Source organism: Chamaea fasciata, unplaced genomic scaffold (assembly GCF_029207755.1).
Source record: "Chamaea fasciata isolate MVZ Bird 193981 ecotype frontalis unplaced genomic scaffold, bChaFas1.0.hap1 SCAF_2, whole genome shotgun sequence".
NCBI classification, from domain to species: Eukaryota; Metazoa; Chordata; class Aves; order Passeriformes; family Sylviidae; genus Chamaea; species Chamaea fasciata.
In genome coordinates this window covers 94,196,714-94,212,349 of record NW_027094087.1, presented here as the reverse complement: position 1 = coordinate 94,212,349, position 15,636 = coordinate 94,196,714, and the positions used below count along the sequence as shown (strand labels likewise).

The following is a 15,636-nucleotide window of genomic DNA, read 5'->3' as shown; positions in this document are numbered from 1 at the left end:
GTTTTTTTTTGAAGAAATCACTTTTAACTAAAGTACTGCATTGTCACAGAATATGATACATTTTTTCAAATATTTTCAATTTGTTCTTCTTGACATTTTATGTTTATGTGCAGTTTGCATCTTTTTTGTTTTTCAATTTCAAATGTAACAGATTTTGACATTTTTGTTACATTTTTTGTACTAGTGGTTTTTTATTTTTGAGAACCTGCTGGTTTTGAATTCTCTTTTTTCCCTTTATTCTCCTCCTCAATATGATCCCAGGAGCCAACACAAAGAAAAGCGCAGATGATATAACCAGTAATGATCGTGGTGAAGATGAAGGTATTTTTTGTTTTTTCAAAGCCTGACCCTGATGCATGAACATAAACTTTTCAATTTTTGTTATAATAAGAATGATTATTGTTATTATTATTGCTGTTATTTCAACATGATTTTTAGTCTCTTATTTGCAGAAGCTCACATGAGTGTGCTTCTTTGTTTTCTTCTTTAGAATTTACTTTGATTGCTTTTTCTTTTTAAAATCTAAATTGGCATATAGATGACTGCAATCCCTCCGTGACATAGGTGTAAAGTTTATTCTTAAATATGTGTGAAGTGAGTAACAAAAATTCTATTTGAAACCATATATTTTTTCCCCTCTATTCTTTCTTAGGTTGAGAAAATGGAATTTAAAAAAATGCATGTACTCTTTTCCCTCATACGAATTTTGTATATTCACTTGTTTGAAATTCATGAAAAAATTCACACATATCCTTCCTTTCACTTCCACTGTTTCCCCAGTGCACATGCTGTACATTGATGCAGTTGAATTGTGCTTTGTGTTGTTTATTTACTTGTTTATTTTTTTTCTCACAGGATGTGGTTTATTTCAGGACACAAAAATAAAGGAAGCGGTTGATGTTGCTTTATTGTTTTTTTCCTGTAATCAGCTGGCCTCTGAGACACATTCATTCTGACTCTGACCACATTCCCACTGAAATCAGTAACAATCATTTTCATTGACTTTGAAAGATTGGGTTTCCTGAAAGGCAATACTAAAAGTTCACAGTGAAGTACCTCAGAAAAGTTCTGGATTGAAACACTTCTTTTTTTTTCTTGCCTTGATGCAACAAATATCTTTAGGATGCAACAAAATAGAAGGAAGTAATGAAATTTTCCTCGTTTTTCACCCTTCCTTTTCATTCAAGTTACATTGCCAGTTTACATATATTTACCACATTAAGAAAAGCATTTTCAAATTAAATGAGAAGATAAAAACCCTGTGTAGCTTATTGGTCTGTCTTCAGAGCAACATGCTTATTAATCCTCTCATACTTGGCCAATCCAAAATGTTGTTCTATGTCTTTTTTCCCATGTTCTCTTATCCGACAAAATTTCAAATTTCTTTGAAACATATGTCCTCTCTATTTCCCTTAGACTCATACACACTGCAGTGAGGATACTATCACCTCTTTTTTTTGCAGTTCAGGTCTATTGTAGCTACATATAAAATACCATTGTCTATATATAAAATACCATAATAAATACCTCAGGTCTTTGATTCACACTTGCCCTCTAGTCCACCACTTTCACTGCTGAATTACACTTTTTCTTACAACACAGAAATACTGTTCAGAGTACTCTAAAATTACTCTGTTATTTTCGATTATCGCCTTCCTATTTCTGTGCAATGTATGTTTTTTTCAAATGATGGTTTTAGCATCTCTATACTAAATTCTGAAGTTAATTTTAAAGTAAAGGGCAAATAACAGCTAAACCAAGATTGCTTTAAAAATAAAGATAAATACTTGATTATGAACACATTTATTCAGCCTTTTTTAAAATTTTTAAAATGCCGGGATTTCATGATTAACTAGGGTATCCACTTTAGATCTAAGCATATAAAGCATTGAGCTAATTTCCTTTATGTTGAAGATAATCATGTTCTTGTTGAAGGGGAAATCTTCTATTGTCTTCATCAGTGAAAGATTCAACCCTGAGGTAGAACTAGATACTAAGAAAAAGATTAAATACAAAATATCATGCCATGAGACTTTGAGGAGAGAAGGGAATTGTAATTCATCAACACAAATAATTCTGTTAAATAATTGCTGCTTTCAGGTTTTTTGAGGGCCTAGATGTGCCTTCAGAGAAGAAGCACTTTTATGTACTTTGCTGAAAGTGCAGTCAATAAATAATAAAAAAAAGGGTCCACTAGAATGGACCTCATTGCTTTAAATGATCTGTTTAATTGCTGTACTACTCTTGTAGTCGCAACAATTAAGAAGATCTTATCACAGAAACTTCTATTCTTCTGCTCAAGTACGTTTAAAATACAACGTGTAAGGACGAATCTTTTTGTGGAAAGGAAACAGAATCAATGACAAGCCTTAAACTCTGACAAGTAGACAGGTGTGCATTGCAGCCTGGACATTCCTGAAATCAAATGGAAGTTTGTAATATTTAAGGTAGTGTATACACATGAGTAAATCAAAAGTGGGACATAGGAATTTGTCAGTCAAAACTTACCTTTAAGTATGCTCTAATTAGTTCTACATATGTAAAACACTGACTATCTCATATCTCATTGCTGATCACATTTTTTGTCTCAGTATTTCCTAATAAGCCTGAGGGGAGACAAGATGTTTGGAATGCTTTCAGACCCAGATCCCTCACCTGTAGGTATTTAGCTCAGCTTTTTCTTTGTCTGCCTACCTTCTTCACTCTTCAATAAATGTCTAGCCAAAGGATTTTTTTCATAACTTAGTTGAATAATCATAGACTCTGCTTTTCCTTGTATGTTTTGCTATGTACTTGAAAGAAGTGTTCTGATTCTGTCCAGATACACTGAATTATTTGTAAAAGATTTGTATATCTAATGGCAGCTTGATGAATTGCCCTCTGCTTTATTAAGGAGCTTAGCCTCACTTCTCACTGTTTTTGTATAGAACATAAGTGATGCCTTGATGAGGCTGACCTAGAACAGAGACTAGACAGAGCAAAGGGAATAAAGAAGATATTTATTAGAGGGCCTTAAAGGACACACCTTGGATAGCATAAGAGCCTGGTAAAGGCTACACCCAAGATGGACCTAAAATGGTCACAAAATGGACAACTAGTCATGAGGTCTCACACTTTTTTTTTTGGTCCATTTACATATTGGTGTTTAATTGTCTAATTACAGCTTCAGGTTATAAAGTCCCACCCTTCTTTTTTTCTCTCTTCAGTCCACCATTGTTTATGCTTTTGGGCCTGAAAACTTGTACCTGTTGTCCTTAGTCTTCAACAGGAAAAGGATTTGTTTTGTCTACCTACTCTGTGAACAGAGCTTACTAACACTTAATATGAGGCTCAGAACTACACCCCTAGGCAGCAGAGAATCTGAAAAACATGAAAGCTAAAACTTAAGGCATCATTTGCTCCAGATTTAGGTATTCTGAATCATCACTGTCATCAAAACCCAGACTTTTTAGATTAATCTGGTCCCAAATATATCCCAATCATTGATTAGCACATCTTTATACCTTACTATAAAATATGTAATATCAATTAATTTTAACTTTCTTTTAGATTTTTTTTTAAATTTTGTCAATTTCATTTAACTTTCTTTTAGAGATAAAGACCCAGCTGTTTACCTTTTTAAAAGTAGTCAGGAATTTTTCTACATATAGAAAAGATCAGCAATATCATTAACTCAAGGCTGTTCTTTGAAGCTTAGCTGATACCAGACCAGGAAAAGTACAACACTAAAGATATAATTTGATTTAAATACAAAAAAAATCTGAGCCATGAATTCACACAAATCCTCTCTGTTTGTTAAGTCCTAGGCTGTTTATTAGAAGGAACAGTCTATTATGTTTTCTTCTACCAGAACAGCTAGATTTTGTGATGTTATTTCTTACTGAACTATTTGAAATATAATTTCAATAATTATGATCCATGAGAAACAGGAAAGTATGGATCATTACTATAATTTTAATATTAGATGCTCAGAGACTTCTAAATCAGTATATGTTCTAAAAAAATACCAGGAGTATTTCATAAGTTGTTTTTTTAGGCTTTAAGACATTTGTATTAAAATTAAATTTTTTGTAATACTGGATGCATTTGAAGTGTTCTGAGAACATTTTAGAAGAAATAGTATTTGAAATTTTAAATTATAAAGTTTAGGCTTTTAGGATGATCCTAAACTGTGAGCTAGAAGGTATAGTGGTGGTGACATTGAAAACATAGGAAGTAATTAAGATTTTTAGTACTGTTAAAAATTACTAATGCCATTTGCCTTATGCTTTTATTACTTTATTCTGTTTTCCTTACTTGAATTTTTTCAGACATTCATGATCAGAACAGCAAGAAACCCGTCATGGTCTACATCCATGGTGGATCTTACATGGAGGGTACTGGAAATATGATTGATGGCAGCATTCTCGCAAGTTATGGAAATGTCATTGTTGTCACTATCAATTACAGGCTGGGGGTTTTAGGTAAGTGGCTCTTTTCTTCATAGAAATATTTGCTCAGAAATATTTGATTGCTGAATTTTTCCACTGATCAATCATAGATATTTGGCTCACTTTTGATTTTAAAACAGAACAATCTCAATGATGAATTTTGAATTCTGTCCATTTCTATTTTTTATGGAAACTGGGCTAAACTGCATTCTTTTTGACAACTGCCTTCACCTTAGAGAGAAATTACTGGAAATGTATAATGTTTTGAGAGCTGGTATCTTTTTCTTAAATATTTTCTATTCCATGTTTAAAAAAATCAAAGAAGAAAGTTAATCAAGAATGAGTTCTCACAGTTTTAAAACAGTTGGTAATGGCAAGAAGAAGGAAAGTATTACTGTTTGTCGGTATTTATTATTTTTTGTGCAAATTGGTTTAGAGATACATACAAAAAGAAGACTATATACACTGATGGAATTTGCATTGTGGGTAATAAGTAATAAATGGGTTTTAAGGAGTACAGTGACATTATCTCCCAAAAGATAAGAAACTCCATAAACATGGTACATAGCATGTACCAATCTTTTGTCCAAAATAAGGTTTATTTATTCATTGAGGTTCTGCTTTTCCATAGGAAAAAAAAAATCTAAAAAAATGGTGGATAATGGCAGACATTAGAAATATTTGTTATCTTAGTGAAAAAGTTTATATTTTCTATAGAATAGCATACCGAATGCTCAAATGCTCATATTTCTGGCATTTTAGGTACACAGGGTAAGGTACAGTAATTTTTTTTGAGTGTCTTTTTACAAGGATTTTTGACCTTGTTTTTCTTAATAGCAAAGCTGATCTATATCCATGGCATGTACTGTTTTGGAACACAGAAGACTTCTTTTGCTGAATTATCTGTTCATGTTCATGTGTTTCAATAACTTAATAATTCATCAGAGTACTTAGAATTTTTTTCTTCTCCCTGATTTTGAGTATTCACTAAATACAAAAGAGGTTTTGTTTGTTTGTTTGTTTGTTTTTTCTATGATGGAAACAGATTTAAATGGAAAGCTAGAAATATTTAAAAAAATCTCAGTATATTTATGCATACAGTCTTGGTACTCAGAAACATCCAAACAAAACAAAAATTCAAAACAAACAAAAATTAAAAACAAACAAACAAATAAAAAACCAAACAGACAGACAGACAGAAAAGGAAGGACTGAAGACACAAGAAAACAAATTGTTGTTTTGGCTGTTGTCAAACAACATTTATACCCAGAACCTTGGTAGTAGTTATTTATCTTAAAAAAAGATTATTTAATGCATCTCTTTAAAAGTTTTCTCTTGGTTTCTTAAAAACTAACCTTGTTGAAGGATACAGATGTGTGTACACCACTATAAGTGGTTTAAAATGATTCATTGTCCCTCTCTATTTTATAAATTGAAAGGGAAAAGTCAGTATTTGCATTGGTGAACTCCTTTTTTACATGTTTCTATTGAAAATAAATAAAATAGAAGAAAGAGTCAGAAGGGTTGTTTTTGGTTTTTTTTTTTTTGATTGTGGCATTCAGGAGAAAAGGCACAAAATGGGCATTTATATGAGAAATAAAAAAGTAATAGTCATCAGGATTTAAAATGGATTAGGAAAAATACAGTGTTTGGCATTAAATATTGCTTCTCAACAGTGGCAAGTGTAACTTTCAAGACTCTATAGAATTTATTCTTTATTACAAAAGTCTATGTTTGAATTAGAAAAGCAGAAGATATTCAGAAAATGTTTACACACTTAATATCAGAGAAATTGTGTTTTATGAACATATTTAACTTTTTTGTTGCTGGGTGAAATGTAAATGTGATCATTGAGAACTCATTAGGTTCTCCCTGGCCATAGGAAGATCTTAGATGAATTCCATGCATTTTTGATTTGCTTCGTAAGTTAAAAAACCCAAAAAAGAAAACACAAATTTCTTCAGAAAAACAACCATGTGGAAAACAGAAATGACTATTCACAAGAGTTAAAAAAAGTAGTGTCATTATTATGACATACAGTTTGAATGTCAACAATATTTGTATCCATTTCTTCTAGTTTGGGTTACTGAAAGTCATATTTCCATAAATCTGTTATGTTTCAATGGTGTCTGATATAAGTGCATACACAAAGCCACATACACATACAAACCTCTTGTTAATGACAGAGATGTGTAATTCTATCACTATTATCTCACCCTGTGATGAAGGAATATATGTTCTTTGTATATTGATCACAGTGCTGAATTGCTGGAAATGCTAAATTCCTCTGGAAAATTCACTTGAATGGGCATGAATACTGGATCTGATACTCTCTTATAAATGTTAATAGTGTTCTTGAGGCACATTAAGTTATTTTTCTTTCAGTCTATAGTGTGCCATTAATAGCAGTAGATATAAATAGTATTAGGACCACATAGATAACCACTGGTTGATCTTAGATAGACTAATCATAGACCCAAGAAATGGTTTGGGTTGAAAAGGACCTTCCAAGACTATCCAGTCCAAACCTGATGCCATGGGAAGGGACATCTGTTACATCAGGTTGATCAAAGCTCCATCCAGCCTGACCTTGAACACTTCCAATTATGAGGCATCCACAACTTTTCTAGGCAACCTCTTCCAGTGTCTCCCCACCCTCATAATAAAAAAATTTCTGTCCTGCAGTCCTGCCACTGTAGGCCTGTTTAAATGTTTCTTGTAAGCACCCTTTTTATATTGCAAGGCTCCAATAAGGTCTCCTAGGAGCATTTTCTTCTCCAGGTTTAACAGTCCCAGTTCAGCTTTTCTGATCATTTTTGTGGTCCACCTCTGGACCTACCTTAACAGGCCCGTGGTTTTCTTTTGCTGGGGACCCCAGAGTTGGATGCAACAGTCTAGGTGGGGTCCTACTAGACCAGAGTAGAGGGACAGGATCACATCCTTCAGCCTGCTGACCACACTGCTTTTGATGCAGCCCAGGATGTGGTTAGCTTTCTGGGCTGCAATGCATATTGCTGTCTCTTGTCCAATATTTTCATCTACCATTATCCTCAAGTCCTCTCATTCATCCCTAGTCTGTAAAATACTGGGGTTTCTTCCAGTGCTGGTACATTGCACTTGGCTTTGTTGATCTTGAGGTTCCCACTGGTCCACTTTTTAAGCTTTTCAAAGTTCTTCTGCATGGCATCCCTTCCCTCTAGTACATCAAGTGCAATACTCACCTTTCTGATGTCCCCACACTTCCTGATGGTGCACTTAATCCCACTATATATGTCCATAGTGAAGATATTAAATAGTGTTGGTACTAGTGTGAATCTTTAAGGCACACTTCTGGTTATTGCTTTCCACTTGGATATTTAGCTGTTGACTCCAACTTTTGAGTACATGGCCATTCATCCAGTTCCTTATCCATCTAATGGTCCATCCCTAAAACTCATATTTCTTCAATTTATTGTCAAGAATTTTATGTGGCATCTTATCAAATTTCTTAAAAACATTCAGGCAAACAGCATCTATTGCTCTTTGCTTGCTAATGATGGACTCACATTATTGTAAATGGCCTCTTATTACTGTAGATTAGCCAGGCATGATTTGTCCTTGGTGAAGCCATGATGCTGTCTCTAGTCACATTTCTCTCTTGCATATGCTTCAGTATAACTTCCATAAGGATCTTATTGGGCATGGAGGAGAAGCTGACTGGTCAGTACTTCCCATGATCCTCCTAACTATCCCTTTTAAAACAGATGTGATATCCCCTCAGTCACTGCGGTCTTCCTCTGATTCCCTGTTTTTCCTAATATGGTGTAAATTGGCTTAGTGTCTACATCTTTTATTTCGCTCAAGACCTTTTTTTTTGGGTCCCATGGACTCCTGTATGCTCAAGTTCCTCAGGCGATCTGAAAACTGACCTACTACAATGGCGGAGACTTAATGCCCCCAATCTCTGCCTGAAAATTTAGGGATTTGACAGATGTAGAAATATTTTCCTTTTCAATTGAAATGAGGAACAAAACAAATGTTTTAGTACCTCAAACTTCTCCATGGCATTTTTCAATACTTCTCTTGTCTTATTTATTGTGGGAAGTACATCTTCCTTTTCTGAGCAACGTATCTGTAAAACCACTTCTAGTCAGTCTTCATATTACTTGCCAAATTCATCTCCAGCTGTGCCTTATCTTTTCTGATCCCATTCCTACACATCTGGACAGCATCTTTATCTTTTTCCTAGGATATATGTCCCTGGTTCCACTTCACCAAGGTATGTCTACAATGAAGAAATGGAGAATTCTGGTCTACAGTAAATGAAAAGCCAGACATCTGAGTCAGAAAAAACCCTTTTGTTAATGTAGCTGTAACATCATGACATTCAGGGTTATGAAACATTCTAACTGAATCAAAAGACAAATATGTTTATCTCTCTCTTTTCTCCTTGCATATAGCTAAAATATAAGTCTTTAGATTGTGCACTGGACAATATTTATTTGTAACTCCAAAATACTCCCTGTCTTAGAAGATTGCAGAGATACTCTGGAAATAATTTCCTCATCTCCCTCTTTCTAAGTAGCACCACGACAAAATAGCAGACAGATGGGCCCAAGACTTTCCAACTTTTTAATTATATCTTTCTTTCCTTTGAGTTCTTGAATTTCCTCTGATTTCCTGATCCCCAAGAATGCATGCAGCAATAATACGAATTGTCATTATTTAGAAGGCCATATTTTCCCTTCAAGTATATGCATTTATCAAAATGCATTCTGTGGATAGGATACTTCTGGGACAGTAAAATAAAAATATTTACATTTTCCTTCTACTTCTTTTGGTGAGCACTCTGAGGAGTGCTGTGGTGCTGAGTTTAATTTCTTGTGTACTTCAAGGTTTGTGAGGATCCTCCCTCTGCCCAGCTAGGTAGTTTCTGGTTTTACTCATACCTCACCAGAGTGATGACTGAAGATGCCACTGGAAGTAGAGGAAGCTGCGAAATTGTCCCAGTGTGGGGCAGTGCTGTATATTGAAAAATTCAGTCCTGAAAAACACAGAAGTAGGAAATTCCATGATGGTCCCCACCCCTCACTACATGCTTTGAGCATTGTGTAACTTTTTTTATTATACATATAAGTTTTTCAACAACTCAGTTGAACTTTAAAAATCCAAAAGCTATTTAGAGAGTTATTCAACAAAAATAATAGACATTTATGAGAGTGGGAGGAAAAATAGATATCCTTATTTAAAGCATGTTTTAGTGTTACAAAAAAAATGGAATGGTTTGAATGACCTGTCTCACTCGATCAAGATACTGCTCAATTCCTCTTTATCATCTACATTCTTAGTTATTATGTTGGCAGGAGAAATGCAAAAATAGGATTTATGTTTAGTATTGTTTTACAGAGGCATAACCTGAATCGTCTGTCTCATGGTGAGATTTCAATATGCAGTTTAATTCCATCACAGTGTTACACATTTTCAAGAAAAAAAGCTTAAGCAGTCTTCAAAAAAGTTGCCATATTCAAAGAGGAATGTTCTTGTGTGACCTATTTAAGAGAAAACCAGAGATGATTTCTAGAAATATGAATCTGGCATTTAGAAGCAAGAATCTTATTACAGAAAAACAAGAAATGCAAAACCTGAGATGAGTTCTAGAAATATGAATGAGGTATTTTGGAAGACAGAACTAAATGAATCATCTACTGCAGCAAAATGAGACACATTAAGAGTTCAGAATTGTAAAATTGATTTAGCATTTCTGAGACCCTTTGCAATTTAACATTTTCTTCCTCTTAGAATTCTAAATTATGCTGATAAGAACAGACTATCTCTTATCTATCTGCCTTTTTGGCAGTGAGCGTCCATTTTAAGTACTCTGTCTGAAAAGGCTGGACTTCCTTTTAGCTGAAATTATATCCAGTGCAATATAAATCAAGTTTAGAAGAAAGCTCCATACATCTTCAGGTTAGTGAGAACCTTAGCTTGTTCTGTTTCACTGAGTGCCTATTGTGCAAGTTGCAACTCTGACAAAGTGTATGTTGTAAAGGAACTGCTTAGGATTTGACTGGTTAATTTAGGTCCCTTCCAACTGAGCTACATTAAGTTCTATCCTATCCTATCCTATCCTATCCTATCCTATCCTATCCTATCCTATCCTATCCTATCCTATCCTATCCTATCCTATCCTATCCAGCAGTGATCAAACAAAGCAAGCAGAATATGACCGCATGGGCCAGATTCTTGTGTACAGTACTCTACAAGATGTTGAACTTTATCTTCAATAATGTAATTGCTGTACAGAATTACTCTGTATTTTGAATTTTGATATACAGATATCTGTTTCTTTTGTGCCTCTGGACTGCCTTCTCTACCTCCAGTGGGTGTGATTCCACTAGTACAGGAAACCTAAGGGTGGTCTCCTGGTAGAAAAGGCCATAAGTAATAAAACACAGGGAATTACCCAGGAGCTGGACTGTGCTAAGTAAATCAATTTCATGGTTACACAGGAAGGAGGTTTATTTGCACTCATTTAAGCTAATGGTGACTGTTTTAATTGTTGAAGCCAATACAAACTTCTCTACATTGCTTCACTTATATCGGCTTCATGCTGATTTCCTAGCCAGTTTGGCTCCTCATGTTTCTACTCAGTTGGCTAACAATTTATTAGCTAATGTCAATTTTCACAGCTGATTTTCCAGTTCGGTGTAATTCCTAAATTCTCAGAATGACACCCATTAATCCCACTGCTATCAACATATTTTTGTAGACATTGCAAATATGATCTTTGATTCTTTTTTTTTTTTCCTTTTGGTAAAACTTTAATTTTTCTTATATTTTAATTCTATTATTACAGTCTCAGAAATTGAATTTGTGCAAATGCAGCTTCTAAGCTATATCCATATACCATTTGATTCAGACTCTTCCATTTTAAATAGCAGAAGCAACAAATACTTAAGTTACAGTGTCATCAGAAGCTATGTGTACACTCATAGAGCTTTGAAAATTAGGTATATTGATTGTTGAAATGTAATTGTCAAAAGTGGCAATGAACTTTTGACAGAGTTCCTTTTCCATAAATGCAACAAAATCCACTCTCTCCAGGCTTGATAGATTGACCTGGTTGACTAAGAGAGTAGAGCATTGTCTCCACCAAAAAAAAAAAAAAAAAAAAAAAAAAAAAAAAAAAAAAAATTATCATGGCCCATATAGTAAAACAGAACAAAAATCTACAAGAGAATGGAAAAGGACCCTTTGAGCCTGACCTGTGAGCCAGTTACTAACCCAATGCATGATTGAGCTGTGTACTGGACATGTTATCCATAAAGATACTGTGAGAGACATGTTTTTAATACTATTATGAAGATTCTGGCTGGTTTAAAGAAATGCATGTTATATTTATCATTTTGTAAGAGATAATATTTTATAGAGAAATTAGAAGGGAAAAAAAAAAAAGTGTAACTAACTTAATCTAACCACCCCTGGAAATGAGCCTGTTAACATAATCAGAATGCAATATCGTGTGTGTGAGGTAAATGTCATTATGTTGCTCACAAGGAGACAGGGGAGCATCTTGCAGAGGTTAAAAGTGTTTGAAAGTTGCATGCTTGCAGCAGCTCTTGGAAGGATAGCACAAAAAAATGCATTTTTTTACTGCATTGTGTTGTACCTCCCATGTAATTCCTTGCAATGACAACTTTTCAGACACTGAACGTTCAAAATACCTTTACTGCTTTACAATACCTATTCACATAGTATATGTATACAGGGTATAGAGAGCTAAAAATATGTGTCCAATGTGGTTTTGGGGTTTCCATTTTAGAGCAGATGGATTTTTTTTTTCTTTAATATCTCCAAAAGCCTCTGTAAAATATCTGAGAATTTTGAATGAATAAAGCTTTTCTGGTGAAGGATGTTAAGTGCATTCTTCAATAGATATCTGCAGGTAAAGGTTAACAGCTGAGAAAGGCCATCCATTTTAATCTTTTCACTTCTGCTTTCTAATTGAAAATTATGGTTTCCATTTAGGAAACCAAAATAATGTGTCCTTTTGGCTTTCATTAGTGCCAAGTCTCCTGTGATAGCCCATGTTCATTTAAAGCTCACAATGCTTAGGAGAAAGCATAACAGTACTGGATTTAATAAAATTACTGTTGAAAAAGTGAGAAGGACAAAATTATTCAAGAATTTTCCATTTTTCTGCTCCCCATTTTTACACTATCTGTGGATTGTATTACATATGTTTCCTAAAACCATTTACCCCCACTCTGGGATCTGGGAAAAGGTAAAATAAATAAATACTTATACTTCAGAAGAATTTAAGAGAGAAGAATAAAACCAGAAGATACTTAAGTTTCATTGCTCATACAATCTTAATTTGCATAAAGTCAGATCTTAGACATGTGAAGAAACAAACCAGTTTTTCTAAGTATAATGAATAAGTTTATATTTTCATTGTTGCTAGAACTGTTAAATCAGTATTTAACATTTACTCTGGTGTGTGACTCTTTTTGAAACTATTTAATGATTTAGTGATTTTTCACATTTTGCTTGTGTTCCATGTAAAACAAATTGTCTGATTGTAAATATTTGTGCTCCTGGAAAATATTTCCACATTTTAATAGCAAGTAGGTACCTACCTGCATTATGTCTGTGCTATAATCTCATTTGTAATGACTAGTTGAGTTTCTATCAGAAGATATTTCAGTCAAATAAGAAGATAAAAAATAAAACATTGATTTACTGAGATTGTGTAGTCCCCAACCAAGTACCACATTGAGACTAATTAATCAAGAGAAAAATTTCATTCCTTTATACTTTCATTGGGATTGCATTAGTCCCCAGCAAGACATAATCAGTGAAAATTTTCTTCTGTTGAGAATTTTTCAGGGAGAAATACTGCCATTAAAACTTCATGTTTTTGATACAGATGACTTAGCTACAGGAAACTTCTAGGAGATTTGACTGTAAAGCTCTTAACTTCTGTGTAGTTTTCCTTTTATCAGAAAATATCAAGACAATTCTTGTTTCTCGGACAGAGGGGAAACAAACCAAACCAGCAACCAAAAAAATCCCACACTTTCTACATATCATTTTTTATTTTACTGTGGGAGTAGGAGGAATCAAGTACACATTCTGCCCTAGATTGCTAATTGTTTTTAATCAAGGACTTGGATTAGTTCTTGATAAAAATACAAGGAATTAAATTCTGAATATCCTTGAATAAAAGGGTAGCTTACAGATGTTGTATGCCAAAAATAGATGAGAGAAGAAGCTATGACTCATAAGGTCCTAATTTCATCTTTACTTTTCCCTTGCTCTTCGGAGAAATTACATTGCTTCAATTGATGACCTCTCAAAGCAAAAGATTTCTCCCTTCTGCTAATGTGGATTACAGAGTGACAAAAAAAAAATCTGTTTTTCATAGCAGTAGAGTGACAGGAGAATAATTGTTTTTTTCTATGCAACCACAACCAGGAGCTCATGGAACTTTTTATCTGTGTATGTATGTGCACATGATCTCTGCAATGCTAGACTCAAGATTTTTTTCTTTCTGAAATGGTCTTAACTTCATTTTCAAATGCTTTCTTTTTAAAGGAAGAATACTTCAATCACTTATCTTGGTGCATGGAGGTTTCTGCTGTTTTTCAGAATGGCAGGATTTAAATAATTTGGTTATCTTATGAGGAAAGAAAAAGGGGGCCTATGTGAAAAACCTTTTCTCTCATGCATTTGAGCCCTAAAACCAGCTTTGATGCCATCCTCTGGAAGGATTAAATGGCCTTCACATTCTTCTTAAATCACAGGGCCCAGAACTGTGCTCAAGGTGAGGCTGACCAAGGTGGAATAACTGTCTGGCTTGAGCAGCTGGTGGTGCACCCTAGAGTGTGGTTTACCCTCTTGGCTGTCCTGGCACCCTGCCAGTTCCTGCTGAGCCTGCTGCTGACCAGCATCCCCATATCCCTTTTTGCAGGGCTGCTCTCCAGATGCTCCTCTCCTAGTGTATGCCTGTGTTTTTTCCTGTGATTCTAGTCAAGGCTCAATTGAAATGCAAGTTAATGTTACTGAGTAAATTAATTTTACTGAGACCTTCACAGTGCCTTCTGAAGCCAGCTAGTCATGCCTGTGGCTGATAAGAGAGAATAAAATCCAGCAAGATGTCTACTTTTCAATAAGTATCAGTAAGTTTTTCAATAAGTTTTATCTCTTAAGCACCTTTAAATTCTAAAAAAAAAAAAAGGAAAAATAAAGAAAAAAAGTTATTTAATAAGAATTTATCTTCATAAGCAATGTTTTTTATTAAAAATACTTTGCCCCCTTATGACCTTCATACAGGATATATACCTGGACAACACTTAGGAGAAAATATTCCAGATACTTGCTTCAAATACAATCTTCTGAAAGAGGAGCTTCATGGGGAAGATAAAAATCCATTGTGCATACCTGCTAAAATAACACAGACTTTGATCTGCTATTTCTTCTTCATTACGATATGCAAGATATTCAATAACCTGTGGGACAAATTTTTCTAACATTCGTGATGAAATCATACCGCTGTTTAAATCAGTGGCACTTTTGCCGTTCAATTTAAGGTATCTAGTTTTCACCATCAGATTGTTTTCCTTATAGTACAGTATCTTCTCTTATTGCAGAGAAGGAATTCCTTTTATTTTAATATCTTGAATTTGCAATACTTTGCCAAGATCGTAAGAGGAAGCAAATCACTCCAACAAAGAAGTATCTCAGTCTGGTAATCAGTTAGCTATATAGCTGAATCATCAAGGACAAATTGCCTGCACCTTTGTACTTGCCAAAGGATGGTACCTAAAAGAAGAATATATTAAAATTCTCATATATGGAAACTTCTATGTCATCTCAATGAAGATAAATTTCATTTAGAAACATGAAAAGACTACTAACCACAGAAGTTTTAAATTGGTGACATTTTACCCTTTCCACTTTTTAATTTTTTTTTCCAAAGGCAGGACTCAGAAGGTATGACTTTGATATACCCTGCCTAGGGGAAGTGAAATTGATGTCTTAGGGAAATAATATATGGAGAGATACTGCTTTAGAAATTCTAATGAATCACCTATGCAATTTTCTATTTATAAGAAGTAAATAGAAGACAAGGTCAGAAAAATCATATCGTCATAGATTCATAGAATGGCCTGGGTTTGAAGGCACCTTAAAGGTCATTTAATTCCAACCCCTATGTCACAGGCAG

General features: G+C 34.2%; 1 protein-coding gene across 5 annotated transcripts in view; it reads left to right on the top strand.

The window, feature by feature from the left end:
• The window catches only part of NLGN4X (neuroligin 4 X-linked), a 157,103-nt gene that overhangs the window by 89,802 nt on the left and 51,665 nt on the right, over positions 1 to 15,636 (top strand). For 2 of the 5 annotated variants that reach the window (XM_066176781.1, XM_066176782.1), the window contains exons 4-5: positions 262 to 321; positions 4,311 to 4,463. In XM_066176781.1, the coding sequence (XP_066032878.1) occupies positions 262 to 321; positions 4,311 to 4,463 (213 nt within the window). Of the gene's footprint in view, positions 1 to 261; positions 322 to 2,247; positions 2,662 to 4,310; positions 4,464 to 15,636 lie in introns of those variants that run through there. The other 3 variants (XM_066176786.1, XM_066176785.1, XM_066176783.1) reach the window with 3 other exon arrangements.